The sequence below is a fragment of the Saccopteryx leptura genome, chromosome 10 (genome assembly GCF_036850995.1).
Source record: "Saccopteryx leptura isolate mSacLep1 chromosome 10, mSacLep1_pri_phased_curated, whole genome shotgun sequence".
NCBI lineage: Eukaryota > Metazoa > Chordata > Mammalia > Chiroptera > Emballonuridae > Saccopteryx > Saccopteryx leptura.
The window spans coordinates 18,273,585-18,289,185 of record NC_089512.1 but is presented as its reverse complement, the minus strand read 5'-3'; the positions used below and the strand labels follow the sequence as shown (position 1 = coordinate 18,289,185).

The following is a 15,601-nucleotide window of genomic DNA, read 5'->3' as shown; positions in this document are numbered from 1 at the left end:
TGAAAGGGGACATCATTACAGATCCCATGGACACTGAAAAGATAATAAGAGATTACTGAGTAATATATGGTAGTACATTTGAAAATTTAAATGAAATGGACAAGTTTCTTAAAAAAACAAACAGCGAAATTGACACAAAATGAATCAGACAATATAAATATTATTTTATCTACTAAGGAAATTAAATTAATCCTTTAAAATCTTCCCATAAGAAAAACTCCAAACACATGTGACCTCACTACCAAACATTAAAAAGCCAACCAGCCAACAAACAAAAAAGCTCACCCAACAGAAATCATTTTAGTGAACAGAAGAAAGAACAACTTTCAAATTTATTTTAGGAACCATTATAACCCTGACACCAATGCCTGACAAAAATATTACAACAAATAAAAATTACAGGCCGATACATTTCAGGAACAAAGACTCAATAACCATCTGTTTTCCTCACTCCAGGCTCGGTTCTAAGTCATCTCTCTTCTCACTGTAAAACCTTCCCCTGGAATTCCATCCACACACATGGTTTCAAAGACCATACTTACACAGTGACTCACCTTGTTCTCTTCAGTCCAGCCCCTTTCTGTTCACCCATCCACCTTTCCAACCCCAGCCTCTCTCACCTGGACAACTAGAATAGCATACTGTATATGGCCTTCCTGTATCCAATCTTGCTCTGGTCCCATCCATTCTCCTCGCATCACAATCAGGGCGATCTTTTCAAAATGCAGGTCTCATTAGTCACTCTACTACTGGAGAGACCATTCCATGGCTTTCTTTCCTTTTGTGGATTAAAACAAGATGTGGTCGATGAGGCTCCACATCGTGGCACTCCTACCAGTTTTCCTAGCATCATCTTGAACCACGGTTCACCTTGAACTCTTGGCTCCAGTCATTCCGTCTCTTATCACATGTCCCATTTTCTCTGCCACTCAGTTTCTTTGTACATGCACTCAGACAGTCGTTCTTCCGCCTTTGCCAGGTTAATCTTACTCATCTTTCAGATTCTCCTACAAATCAAATCTCCTAGGATATGCTATCATAGTACCTCTGTCCTTGAACCTTATCATGCATCGAAATTGCAATCTCACATTTCATTCATATAATTATTTGCTTAATGACTCCTCCACTGGATTTTAAGTTCCCTGACAGCAAGGACCTGTTCCTCCTCACCATTCTATTCTCAACAGCAAGGACAATACCTTAGTATATAGTAGAGACCCAATAAATTACCTGTTGAATTAATGAATCGTTTTCTATAATCATTACCCAAATAGAGTTAGTTTTTATTCAGTTAATATGAATATTTTTTTTTCAGTTTCAAAAGTATTTTAAAAGTACAGCAGCAGGCCTGTTTTAGGTATGAGATGCATATCTAATTAGTCAAATGTAGACTCAATGTTTTTCATTTGAACTTACCTCATTGACTTATATTTAAATAAGCCCATGGAGTTTTTACTAACTACAATTCTCTCTCTTCAAATGTCTGCAATGCATCACAGTGTAGCTGAACGTTCCTGCTTCCTCCTTCCATGACTGTTGAACATAAATGACTAAATGTGCAAAGTGGTGCAAATATAGTTAAGCGTATATTTAGTAAAGAATCCTTTCATAATATGTTGTAATTCTTCAATGGCCCTATTATAAAAGTTGGAGCTCAGCAAATGAAGTTTCTTGAAAGCAAGTGTACCTATAATTCTCCATCGAGGAAGAGGAGAAAAGGAGAGATAGGAGAAGGCAGAAAAGGAGGCATTTGTGGCAAGCTGTAACAGAAACGCGCTTGAGTGCTGATCTTACTATCTCCTTGTCCAATGATATTTCTGCCTTCAATTTTCTGTGACCCACATGCAGCCAGGTTGGTGCAAAATATTGATCCGTATCAACCTGGCATTGCACTTCAGTAGCTACAATGGGGAGAAACTCTAAAGCCTTGGGGATTGCAGAAATATTTCTTTAGAAGGAATTAAAATTGATACACTGGTATATATCCCTCAAAAGTTAATAATACTAGCTCCAATTTATTCTACTTGGATTCTTTAAAATCAGCTTAATTTTCATGACTCAGTGTCAAGCAAATACAATACAAGAATTAGCAGTGAATTGACTGCTTATAGATAGGGGATTTCTTTTTGAGTGATAGTAATTTTTGGAAATTAGTGGTGAGGGTTACACAACATAACGAACATACTAAAATCCACTGAACTGTACCTTTTAAAATGGTAAGTTTTACATGAATTATATCTCAATTAAAAATTGACAGTGAACAAATAATAAAAAATAGATTTTAGAAAAGCAACAAATAATTGACAGTGATCATAAGGAACTTTTGAAGTTAAAAATATTTCCTAACCCTTTCTCTGGGGATATGGAGAAATAAGACATTCATTCTCAATTATGAGCAAATAAATAGTTCTTTCAGCTAGCACTTAGGATAAAGAGTACCAAAAATTCTAAGGTAATAGCTGAAGGTTTTTTTGCATTCCCCCTTGCCTAACCACCATGCTTCTTTTTGTTGTCTAGTTTCTCCCAACACTGGTTTGCTAAACAGCAATGACGTTTAAAAATATACAATGCATCCGAAATCAGCCAAGGATTTTTCTCCTTCATCAATCTAATTTGTCTCAAGCTTGGGTTGACTAGAAACCCCTCATGGATGTGAGAACAGCTGGCTTCTTTTCTTTCAGACCCTCCTGCACCAAATCAACGGGGTTTTGTTCTAAAATCAAAAAGCTTTTCGAAATTTAACCGTATAAGGCTGTGATCGTGCTAATTTAAGGGAAGTATTGAAAGCTGATTTCAGTTCAGAAAACAGCAAACAAACAAACAGATGTGGGCCAGTTTTCAGAACCTGCAATACTCTGGTTCTTACCTGGATCTGGAAGCCTCATGGAAAACGACATCCTCACCTTGCACTATGGGTCCAGCTACTCTATCATTTATCCCATTTCCCCTGCCAGTCACAGCACAGGGCCTTTGCACGTGCTCTTCTCTCTACCAGGACACTCTCCTCTCCCCTTTGCCTAGTGATTCCCACTCATCTTTTAGATTTTTTTTTGGACCAAGCCAAAATACCGACCGAGTCTTAGAATCACTGGCCTTGATGTCAGGAGCACATTTAATAGACGTGAAAAGTGGCTCTCTGCCGAAGAGGTTCTGGGGCACACCAGACGTGATTCCATTTTAAAGACCTTTCGTGGAGATCTTAGGAAAGCTAACGGCAGGACTGCAGGACCAGGGTTCTGTCGTTCTCCGGCGCTTGAAGAGAGGGTTCAGGGGCACGGGGGTCGGGGGCGTTGGGGCGAGCTGAGATTCAGTGGGCCGGGAGAGGACGGAGGACCGCCGCTCGCCTCGTTCCCTCCCTGGCTGGCGGTTTTCTGGGCTCGTCCGAATGAGCACCCCAGCGAGCTCCGCTTTCTCGACCCCGCGCGCCACCCCGGGCCGGCCACCTCCGGGACAGCCCGTGGACACTCACCATCCGCCCGCACGGAGAGGCGCGGCAGACCGAGCAGGAGCAGCGCCGCCGTCCAGAGCCGCGCGCGGGGGCCGGGTCCCTCGGCGGCCATGGTCCGGGCGTCCGCGGGCGGGCGGGCTGGAGCGAGGGCTCTGGCTGCGGGCCGGGCTGCCTGGGCCACTGCCCAGCGTGCGCCACTCGGCTCTGCGCTCTGCGCTCTGCGCTCCGCTCGCGCGTTGCCGGCTTCGCGCCCGGCGCGCCCGAGAGGGAGGAGCGCGGACGGCCCGGGAGGCTGGGGGCGCCGGGGGCGCGTGGGGCGCGGGAGCCGCAGCGCTGGGGCCCCGAGCTCCCGGGGGTCCTGTCCGTGGCGCCGGGGAGGCGGCTGTAGCCCGGCTCCGCCTTCGTGCTGGGCACCTGGAGGCCTCGGTGCCAAAAGAGGCTGCGCCGGACAGGGAGCTCCCAGGGCGCCGCCGGGGCGGGGGGTGAGGGCGCGGGGCGCGCGGGGAGCGGAGGCTGCTGCAGGGAACCCTCGCCGGCCCGGGGACCCTCGTCGAAAGGGTGACACGGCCCGAGAGGCCGAGCTCCTCCCGCAGGACCGTTAGAACACGACGCCCAACTCTGTCCTCTCTGCCTCTTGACTTTGCGGCTGGCGTCCTCCTTCAGCGGAGGAACATGACAGAAGATTCAAACTCGCCAGCCTCGCTCTTAAGGAGTGAAACGCCCCCGAATAGCGAGACTCCTCTTCCCTAAGAGCGTAGTTTGAAATCACTCAGAGAGGGGCATCTTTCGGCCTCTTCCTTCGGGACGGGCAACGTTTCTCAACTAACAAACACCAAGAGAGCTGGTGGGGGTGGCAGCCGCAAGAGATCCTGCCTGACTCACCCAGGGGGTGTGCCTACTGCCCACTGTTAACATGCTGGGGCTCCTGGCCTCTTCTCTATTTTTTTATTATTATTATTATTTTTCCCCCTAGGGGTCATGAGGATGGCCCAATACAGGACACCCAACACTAGACAGATTAGGCCGACAGCAGTTGAATAGTTACAAATCCTTACAACCTATGGGTGAAGGACACTTTATGCCACGCAGGCCCACTCAGGGCTTGCACTTGGGGACAGAAGAAACGGCTGTGGAGTATAGGCTTTGCAGTAACAAGGTCAGGTGACTTCTGGTTCCCATGGCAGGATGAGATTGTCCTGTCTGAATAATTCCTCAGGCTGGTGGGGAACTAAGGCTTGCTCTGCAGAAACCCCCCCCCCCCGAAACTGTGCCTGTTCTTTGAGATAAGAAGGGTTGTTCGGCTAGGGGACCTTATCGGTGGGAACACAATCAGGAGGAACACTTGAGGTTAGCCATTTGAGGCCCTTCTGATTTTACCAGATGTCACGACCTTGGGGAACCAATTTAAGGGCTGAGCCTCACTCACATCCTTGTTTGTTAAATGGGGGTAATAGCCTAGCGTGCAGAGGACCCGGGTTCGATTCCCGGCCAGGGCACACAGGAGAAGCGCCCATTTGCTTCTCCACCCCTCCGCCGCACTTTCCTCTCTGTCTCTCTCTTCCCCTCCCGCAGCCAAGGCTCCATTGGAGCAAAGATGGCCCGGGCGCTGGGGATGGCTCCTTGGCCTCTGCCTCAGGCGCTAGAGTGGCTCTGGTTGCAATATGGCGACATCCAGGATGGGCAGAGCATCGCCCCCTGGTGGGCAGAGCGTCGCCCCATGGTGGGCGTGCCAGGTGGATCCCGGTCGGGCGCATGCGGGAGTCTGTCTGACTGTCTCTCCCTATTTCCAGCTTCAGAAAAATGAAAATAAATAAATAAATAAATAAATAAATAAATAAATGGGGGTAATAACACCAACCCCATAGAGTTCTTGCTGTGATTAAATGAGAGGTCCCGGCACCCTGTGAACACAGCGAAGTAAGGCGCTAGCTGGTTTTCAACCTATGTACACTGAGGAGCCGGTGAAATTAGGAGAATTATTTCAGGGACCATTAAGGCAGAAGTCACCCTGAGCATCAGTGAATCTGACTAAGATCATGGGGTCTATAATCTTCATACAACATCAGGATGGGTTAACTCTTCTGCAGACTGGTATGAAATTTCTGGCCGATTAGTCTGCGGACTGGCAGTTGCAAACCACTAAGCAATGGGTCCATAATTCATTTTCTTTATTACTTGGGAGACATAACCAGGAAGAAAGGTGATCTGTAAAACCCTTCTTTAAACATGTTAATGGCAGGACTTCTAGCAAACAAACTTCTAGCAAACAGTGGCAGACTTATCCTTGGAATGCTTTTAGAGGGATGTACCTGGTTATCTAGGTTATCTAGGGTTGCTTATGGTAAACAAATCTGGAATCTATGAATGTCTGTGGCGTGGATGCCTCGAAATAACATTTAAGTTATGTAACCATCTAAACAGAAAATGGAGATATGGGTCCTCGTGTGTAGTAGATGTCACAGCATACGTCTCCTGATGACCTCACATGTTGAAGCATAGACAAAGACCAGATATCTGAGGGATCCCTATAATGTGATAGAGCCCCAACTAAAGAAATAGGCATGAGCAACCTAGAAGAGACAGAGATCATGCAGGGACAAGAAAACTTCAACACAATAACCTTACTGCCTTCATGGAGATAAGATACTGCATTAAAAAATATAGATGTGCCTGACCAGGCGGTGGTGCAATGGATAGAGCATCGGACTGGGATGCAGAAGGACTCAGGTTCAAGACCCTGAGGTTGCCAGCTTGAGCGCGGGCTCATCTGGCTTGACGAAAAAAAAAAGAAAAGAAAAGAAAGCTCACCAGCTTGGACCCAACGTCACTGGCTTGAGCAAGGGGTTACTCGGTCTGTTGAAGCCCCGTGGTCAAGGCACATATGAGAAAGCAATCAATGAACAACTAAGGTGTTGCATCGAAAAACTGATGATTGATGCTTCTCATCTCTCTCTATTCCTGTCTGTCTGTCCCTATCTATCTCTCTCTCTGTCCCTGTAAAAAAAAAAAAAATATATATATATAGATAGATAGATAGATATAGATATAGATAGATAGATGTACCAAAAAACTATGAATAGCCAGAGTAAAAATATATATATATATTTATTGGAAATCAAAATGAGGTCAGAAACAAAATACTCAGTAGATGAGTTGGAAGATAAAATTGAGAAAATGTCCCAGAAAATATAGCAGAGATAGCGGAGAAAAAAATAACCCCTAGGAATGCCCTCTCTGCCTGCACCTTGCCTTGGCCTCCCCACGTGGCCACTTGAAGCGTGCCAGGTACTTCCTGTGGGAACCTGGAAGTAATACATTTCTCTATTTCACTTTTCCTTCCAGTCTTCGGTGTCTCTACTTCACAAATGTTAATTTAACAAAGTCACAACATTCTGTGAAAAGTCCAGATTCCACCCAAAGGTTTCTGAAAATTTCTAAGACACTTGGGTTTCAAATTACTGCCCCCACTTCTGGTTCTACCAAAAGTGTCTCTCCCTTTATTTCTACCCGGTGTTCACTCAAATGTGGAATTCTTATTGGAGTTCTGTTTCTTTTAAATTTTTTTCAAAACTCTATTCGCTTAAGGCTTTTTACCAATGAAACAGTCTTTTATCAAAGGTTTTAGAGGCCCTGGCCGGTTGGCTCAGCGGTAGAGCGTCGGCCTGGCATGCGGGGGACCCGGGTTCGATTCCCGGCCAGGGCACATAGGAGAAGCACCCATTTGCTTCTCCACCCCCCCCTTCCTCTCTGTCTCTCTCTTCCCCTCCCGCAGCCAAGGCTCCATTGGAGCAAAGATGGCCCGGGCGCTGGGGATGGCTCCTTGACCTCTGCCCCAGGCGCTAGAGTGGCTCTGGTCGCAGCAGAGCGTCGCCCCGGAGGGGCAGAGCATCGCCCCCCGGTGGGCGTGCCAGGTGGATCCCGGTCGGGCACATGCGGGAATCTGTCTGACTGTCTCTCCCCGTTTCCAGCTTCAGGAAAATACAAAAAAAAAAAAAAAAGGTTTTAGAAAAGTGAATATTTTTGCATAAATGCAAACAACTTAACACTGAGCCCAGCAGCACCCTCTTATCCACAGTTTCTAGTTTCATGGTTTCAGTTACCCATGGTCAGTTGTGTTCTGAAAATATTAAATTGAAAGTTCCGGAAATAAACAACTCATAAGTTTTCAACTGCACGTCCTCCTGAGTAGTATGGTGAAATATTGCGCTGTTCTGCTCCATGCTGCCCTGGGTGCAAATCACCTTTTGTACCTACTTATGGTACCCTCCCAGTAAGTCACTTTGTCATCTCAGTGATCAGTTATTGACTAAGGTATACATATTATTGCAGTGCTTGTATTCAAATAACCCCTATTTTACTTAAAAATGGCCCCAAACCACAAGAGTAGTGATGCTGGCAATTTGGGTATTCCAAAGAGAAGCCATAAAGTGCTTCCTTTAAGTGAAGAGGTGTGTATGTATAGGACAAAGCATAGTATATATGGGTTTGGTACTATCCACAGTTTTAGGTATCCACTGGAGGTCTTGAAACACATCTTCTGAGGATCAGGGTGAACTACTGTATTAGACTTAAGCATTATTAATATTTGTGTGTGTGTGTGTGTGTGTGTGTGTGTGTGTGTGTGTGTGTGACAGAGACAGAGAGGGATAGACAGACAGGAAGGGAGAGAGATGAGAAGCATCAGTTCTTTGTTGCGGCTCCACAGTTGTTCATCGACTTCTTTCTCATATATGTCTTGACCTGGCAGGGCTACAGCAGAGTGAGTAACCCCTTGCTCAAGCCAGCGACCTTGGGGTCATGTCTATGATCCCATGCTCAAGCCAGCGACCCCGCGCTCAAGCCAGATGAGCCTGTGCTCAAGCCAGCGACCTCAAAGTTTCGAACCTGGGTCCTCTGCATCCTAGTCCGACACTCTATCCACTGTGCCACTGCCTGGTCAGGCTAGACTTACTTATTCTTAGTCGTTTTGGCCCTCTGCCATTTTCCATGGTCATCTTCTTTTGTTCTCTACTCCCTCTCTCTTCTTAACGTTCTCCCACTCCCTAAATCATTCCCCTTTCAGTTCCCCTTTTCCCCTAGCTTCCCATCATCACAAACAAACATGCCACTCAGAAACATTCCACAGCAATTAAATTTGTAAATGACATATGGAGGGAACTTAGACTATACCTGAGAGTCTGATTATTTGTATTCAAAAGATTTTGCTTTAATTTTGTGATTTCAGAGTTCATGCATTTAAAATGTCTGGTTGCCTGACCAGGTGGTGGCGCAGTGGATAGAGCGTCAGACTGGGATGCAGAAGGACCCGGGTTTGAGACCCTGAGGTTGCCAGCTTGAGCGCGGGCTAATCTGGCTTGAGAAAAAAAGCTCACCAGCTTGGACCCAAGGTCGCTGGCTCGAGCAAGGGCTTACTCAGTCTGCTGAAGGCCTGCAGTCAAGGCACATATGAGAAAGCAATCAATGAACAACTAAGGTGTCACAACAAAAAACTGATGATTGATGCTTCTCATCTCTCTCCGTTCCTGTCTGTCTGACTCTCTCTCTCTCTGTCCCTGTAAAGAAATAAAAAATAAAATAAAATAAAAATATCTGGTCGTGCTCAAATCCTTAGATAATCCATGAATCATCTCATTTGCAGGGGAAGTTGATTTTCTGTTTAAAGTCTGACCAGGGATTCTTTTGGCCTGGATCATTAAATAGAAGCTCTTGGTATAACCAATAAGGATTTCAAAATTTAGTCAGTCTAGCTGGCCTCATTCATATTTATTATGTCCAGATTTCTCCTGGGCACAGAATGTCAGAAGGCTTAATATTCATTATAGTTATTTTAACAGTGAAGTAATGAATAGTGATTGTCCTAAATGTTGTATGTGCACTAAGAATTACCTTTTATTGATCACCTATGATAACAAGGCACTTTAATCTGTATTTTTTATTTTTAATCCTTATAACAACTCCAAAGTCAGTTTGTAGATGAGAGAGAAAGATAATTTTTCTATGTGGGTTCTGTAAGTTGCCCAAGGTCACACAGCTAGTATGGCATAATTGGGATTTGAACCCACCTGTATATGATGCTAAAGTCTCTACTCTTACCTTCACACCATGTTGCCTCTTAGATACCCCGAAACCATGTCTTCCCATTAAATTAGATTTGAATTGTAGAAAGGCAGAATCTTACGCTGACATCCTATGTCCAGGTGTGAGAAAGAAACCATAAGCAATCTTTTGAACACCTTGTAACGGTAGAGCTTAGGTCCCTGTATGCTGATGCTATATTTGCGGGTCTATCCCTTTCTATGGGAGTAGGGACAGGGTCTTACCATCTCTGTATCACCAGTGTCTACCGGAGCTGCTATTGCAGTGCCTGGCAATAGGTACTTGATACATGTCTGATGAAGGAATGAGAGGGGTATTTTCCATGGTTTTGTGGACACTTCACTTCCCACAGTCCATCTGGTTTAACACCTACTCGTCTTTCCTGACTCAATACTAGTGTCATCTGCTGTGTGAGGTCTTCTTTGTGATTTAGCCCCATCTCTCTACTCCCTCCTTTGTGCTCTCCCCGTACCCTGAACAGTTGTCTTAGGAACGACTGTTCTGCAGATCCATCTCTCCCACTAGTCTGAAAGTCCTTGACAGAAGCCATGTTTTTTCTGTGTTTTTAACTTGGTGCCTTGAGAAGTACCTGGTGCATAATACAGTGTGTCCATAAAGTCATGGTGCACTTTTGACCGGTCACAGGAAAGCAACAAAAGACAATAGAAATGTGAAATCTGCACCAAATAAAAGGAAAACCCTCCCAGTTTCTGTAGGATAATGTGGCAGCATGTGCGCATGCGCAGATGATGACATAACACCGTGTATACAGCGGAGCAGCCCACGGCCATGCCAGTCGAGATGTGGACGGTACAGAGGAAAGTTCAGTGTGTTCTGTGGCTCGCTAAATTTGAATCCGTGACCAAAGTGCAACGTGAATATCAGCGCGTTTATAACGAAGCGCCACCACATAGGAATAACATTACTGGGTGGGATAAGCAGTTGAAGGAAACAGGCAGTTTGGTGGAGAAACCCCGTTCTGGTAGGCCATCAGTCAGTGACGAGTCTGTAGAGGCTATATGGGATAGCTACCTAAGGAGCCCTAAAAACTCTGTGCGTGAGCCCACATCGAACTGCACTGAATAGGTATGAAACTGGGAGAGTTTTCCTTTTATTTGGTGCAGATTTCACATTTCTATCGTCTTTTGTTGCTTTCCTGTGACCGATCAAAAGTGCACCTTGACTTTACGGACACACTGTAGGTTCTCAACCTGTTCGATAAATTAATAAAAAACTAACTCTGATCTATTGGCTTATCTCATCCAAGGACCCCGAGTGGAGAGCATGTCAAGGATCATGGTAATGCTTTCAATAAAATAAGAAACTTGCCAAGGGGTTACACGGGTCTCTGCTTAGCATCTTCTTGTTAAGGCGGCTCGCCCCTACCGTGCCTAGCACACACAGGAAGCTTCAATGAATGGAGGGAGGACTACATGGGCCTCAAAAGCAATATAGTCCAGCTAATGTAGACTTTCAAATCTGATGGATCTGAAGCAGTCTCACAAATCATCTGCCACCAGCCTGAAGCCACATAACTGAAAAATCACTGCACAATGTAGCATTTACATGCGGGCTGCCTTCGGGGCTATGGAGGTTGTGGGCTGGGTCCTGAGTAAACACAGGCTGCACTGAAGAGTCATTGTGGGCGCTGGTAGTTCTTTCAAGTTTCTCCGGGGTCTGAAGTTGATTTGCAGCTGGAGCCAAGTCCCTGCCAAGCCCCTCTCCTTTTTTGAGATTGAATTATTAACTAAAAGAAAACCATCCAGGGTGTCAGGAGTTAGCAGCGGCCTGCCAATGGCAGGGAGCTCTAGTTTACTCAGGGTGTTTGCACCTAATCTAATGAAAAGTAGGAATGAACCCTCAGAAAGCAATTCAGAAGCTCTGGCCACAAAGAAAGACCGGCTTTGGTTTTTGGCAGGAAGGCAGTTCAGGGCAGCCAAGGACTGGGGCTGAAGTTCTACCCCCCAGGATAAGACTCATTTCCAGGTTGCTTCTGTGCTGGCTTTTCAAGGACCCCTGGCAGGACCCCTGTGCCCCAGTCTCCCAAATATCTCCTGCCGTCCCTGCTGTGAATCCCGCAGCTTTCACTGACCACGTTGATCTTTACCGCTAGGGAAATGCCACCGAGAGGGACAGCTCTGCAACGGAGTTGGGAGAACTGAGTTCAGGTGTGATTGTTGTGACTTAATATCTATGGAACCATGGACACATCACTTGACAACTCTGGGCCTCTGTCTCTTTACCTATAAAATGGAGATAATCGTGCTACAGGGTTTTTGAGATTGGAATTACTTTGTAAATCAAAAAACTCTTTTTTTTTCAGGTAAAACGATATCCATAATTATTTCTACATGCATGGTACCTTAGCACCTTGCAGTGCTCTGTAAGCCACCTGAGGGCAAGGGCTGAGTCCTGGTTGGCATCTAGCTTCTAGCTCAATACATGGCACAGAGTAGGTGGCCAATAAAAGGACGGTGAATTGAGCAAGGCTAATCTACAACAGCAGGAAGGATAAGTATCCACCAGTCTTTTATCATGTCTAACATTAAGATCCTCCTTTTAAAGGTCTCAGAGTAACTACTGAACTACATCCCTTTGCTCTGGGAAAGTAAGGCAAACTAGCAAACTTCTGCTAAATTCCCTGTGGAACTCACCATCATTAAACACAATGGCTGCTATTTTAAGGACTGTTCATCCCAGATCTTCTTCACATAGTCCATGTATTAATAATAGTCCCATTGAACCCATTGGTATACATGTACTTATCAGGGTATGCATCCAAATCTTCATTTCCAGAAGAATGGTCCTCAGGTATGTGGGACGTGGCCATAAGGGAGGAATAACGTAATCTGATGGTGTGACATGTTAAATATCTCTCGTCTTAGCTCCTACGTTGATTTTGCTTTTTACTGAACTGTTACAAGACAGAGATCATTTAACTTTTACTTTGAGGAGTAGTGTGATAGATGGGCCCAAGACACTTGGCCATCAGAAAACTGGGTTCTACTCTTGGTCTGTCATCAACCTATTGTTGGATTAACATTATTTTGCCCTTCTTTTTTTGTTCAGTAAAGCCCAGCAATAGAGGGATCTCTTCTAAGGAGACTTCCATTATTCTGTTTGGGTCCAATGGCCCCTTTCTTCATGCATAGTTGTTTTCTGTGTTTAGAATGTCTCCTATAGGCCCCTGTAGAGCTGAAGTCTCCACTCCCATGTTCCCAAAATTTGTCAGAACATGGCGCCAAAAGTGGACCCCGCTGCAAAGAGAGTTGTCATGGTCCTGCCACACAAGGCCATGTAGAAAGGCAAAGAGACCTCAGCAGGAAGGGGACAGAGGTTTATGTACACTGCCCAAGGGCTGAGCAAAGAGCTGGAAGGGGTCCCAAAACAAAAATGCATTGACAAGGGACAAGGGGGCCCAAAAGGTGAAGAGGAGATGACTTAGTGCCAAGCAAAGTTGTGTATTTCAATAGTTAAGTGTCTGGTCCCAATTTCTGAAACAAAACCATATTTGTAAACTTAAGGGCTAGTAGGACCATACTTAGAAGTGGGGGGGGGGACATGGACCCACTGGTAGTTGGGGAACAGGGAAGATCATCCCCATTAAATAATGTTCAAAGGAACTACAGGTGGTAAAAATAAATTTGTGTTTTGATCACATGTATGCCCACTGTTCAACAGACCAACTCAAATAATTTAAATATTTTTTTATTCATTTGGAGCCTTAGTTTATTGTCTGAAGATATATATCAAGTTATGTGCAGATATTTTCTTTTTTTAAGATTATGTATTAGAAGGTGAAACCACTCATTGCTGACTTAGAAAATCAACAATTAGGTTAAGTAATCCAAAAATAACAGTATATACACATCTCTATACACATAACAATTTCCCAGGCATGGAACTAAAATTGACCTGGACTTGATAGGTAATAAGAAAAGCAGAGGAAGATAGTATGTGTTTCTCCTCTATTTCCTGCAGTGAGTGTCAGAGTACTGAATAGGAAAACAAGTGAGTTCCACCGCCTGATAGTACTGTGATCATGAACAAACTCCTTAGCATTCCTTCCTTCTTTCCTTCATTCAGCAAACAAGGAAACAAGAAGTTGAGAAGCAGTCTTAAGGCACATTCAAGTTGGAGGAGGTGGACTGGGAGAGTCTAGAGACGAAGCTGAGCTGGGATTAAGAGGGAACGTCTATAGCACATGGGAGATACTGTATAGGCGTGTTGAATTGGTGCCCAACTGAACCCCGTGGAAGGGCGTCCCTGCTCTGGGGAGACTTGCATTATCTGCATCTCGGATTGCGAGGCACGCCATCTGCTGTCTCAGTCCTTGTTTACTTTTCATGCCACCCATAAGAAAAGGTGGCCAGGTTTGCTTTAATTTATTGAAAAAGCGTAGAAATAGCCTTGGGAGAATAATTAGAAGCCCACTGTTTTTCATTACATTATATTTTAAGACAGCATATTTTCCTGTCTACTGACTTTCAAGAGGGTCCTGCCAACTAGTGTGTGCCCGAGTAAATGAGCAAATAAAAGGATTGCTCTGTAGCTATTCAACTTGGTCTTTAAGGAACTTTATCTTCATTCACATGAAAAAATAAACAAATTCTGAACTTGGGCTTCTCCAGGTCCCACAAAAATGCACAATGTGTGCCTACAGAAGCAAAGGGGTAAGCCTGGAAAGAATGACTCAGCAGTCGGAGAAAAAGACTCTGCTGCCCGTGGAGGAAGGGCCCTGTATGGATGGATTAGGTGGTGATATGGACCAAATTAGTAGATGGCCCTGGCCGGTTGGCTCGGCAGTAGAGCGTCAGCCTGGTGTGCGGGGGACCCGGGTTCGATTCCCGGCCAGGGCACATAGGAGAAGCGCCCATTTGCTTCTCCACCCCCCCCCCTTCCTCTCTGTCTCTCTCTTCCCCTCCCGCAGCCAAGGCTCCATTGGGGCAGGGATGGCCCGGGCGCTGGGGATGGCTCCTTGGCCTCTGCCCCAGGCGCTAGAGTGGCTCTGGTTGCGACAGAGTGATGCCCCGGAGGGGCAGAGCATCGCCCCCTGGTGGGCAGAGCGTTGCCCCTGGTAGGCGTGCCGGGTGGATCCCGGTCGGGCGCATGCGGGAGTCTGTCTGACTGTCTCTCCCCGTTTCCAGCTTCGGAGAAATACGAAAAAAAAAAAAAAATTAGTAGGGAACAAATGGAAGAGCAGTAGGATCTTTGGAAATGCTGCAGAGGAAAAGGTACTATAGACACAGTATGTTGAGAATAACCCCCAAGTGCTAAAGGAGTTGTCTGGCAAAATGACGCTCTTTCCCAAAGGTCTCCTGTTCTTCCTCTTTTCACCAGGATAACTCTACTTATTTTTCAAAATTTTAACTATGCAAGTCAAAATGAATTTATTCATCTTATAAAAAAAATCAAAATGTTACATAAAAGGCAAAGTACCCTTTGACTACTAACTGAGGTGAAGACATACCTTTACCTTACCAGGGATATACACAAGTATGAGTTTAGTGGCTATTTTCAAACAAGAATAAGGAAAACCAAGACATACTGTTAAGAAAACAACAACAACAAAAATCTAATGAATATAAATTATAATACTGTTCATGTAAAAAATATTCTCTAGATCAGTGGTCCCCAACCTTTTTTTGGGCCACGGACCGGTTTAATATCAGAAAATATTTTCACGGACCGGCCTTTAGGGATTTAGGGATGGATAAATGTATCACGTGACCGAGACAAGCGTCAAGAGTGAGTCTTAGACGGATGTAACAGAGGGAATCTGGTCATTTTCTAAAAATAAAACATCGTTCAGACTTAAATATAAATAAAACGGAAATAATGTAAGTTATTTATTTTTTCTCTGTGGACCGGTACCAAATGGCCCACGAACCGGTACTGGTCCGTGGCCTGGGGGTTGGGGACCACTGCTCTAGATAATACTGTATGGTACCTATATCTATATATCTATTTATAGTCTATTTATTTATTTATGTTAATGAAATTTATATCTCTATAGGACATAAATAGAAAAGGCTTAAGGAAATTTTTACTTCTGAT

At 45.0% G+C, this 15,601-nt stretch overlaps 1 protein-coding gene across 1 annotated transcript in view; it reads right to left on the bottom strand.

Moving 5' to 3' along the window:
* Positions 1-4,363, bottom strand: part of SUSD5 (sushi domain containing 5) — a 39,030-nt gene extending 34,667 nt beyond the window's left edge. Inside the window, exons 1-3 of the mRNA XM_066350354.1 lie at positions 4,331-4,363; positions 3,470-4,105; positions 3,186-3,300 (exon numbers count right to left, since the gene is read on the bottom strand). Coding sequence (XP_066206451.1) covers positions 3,186-3,300; positions 3,470-4,105; positions 4,331-4,363 — 784 coding nt within the window. The remainder of the gene's footprint in view (positions 1-3,185; positions 3,301-3,469; positions 4,106-4,330) is intronic.
* Positions 4,364-15,601: the final 11,238 nt, after the last annotated feature.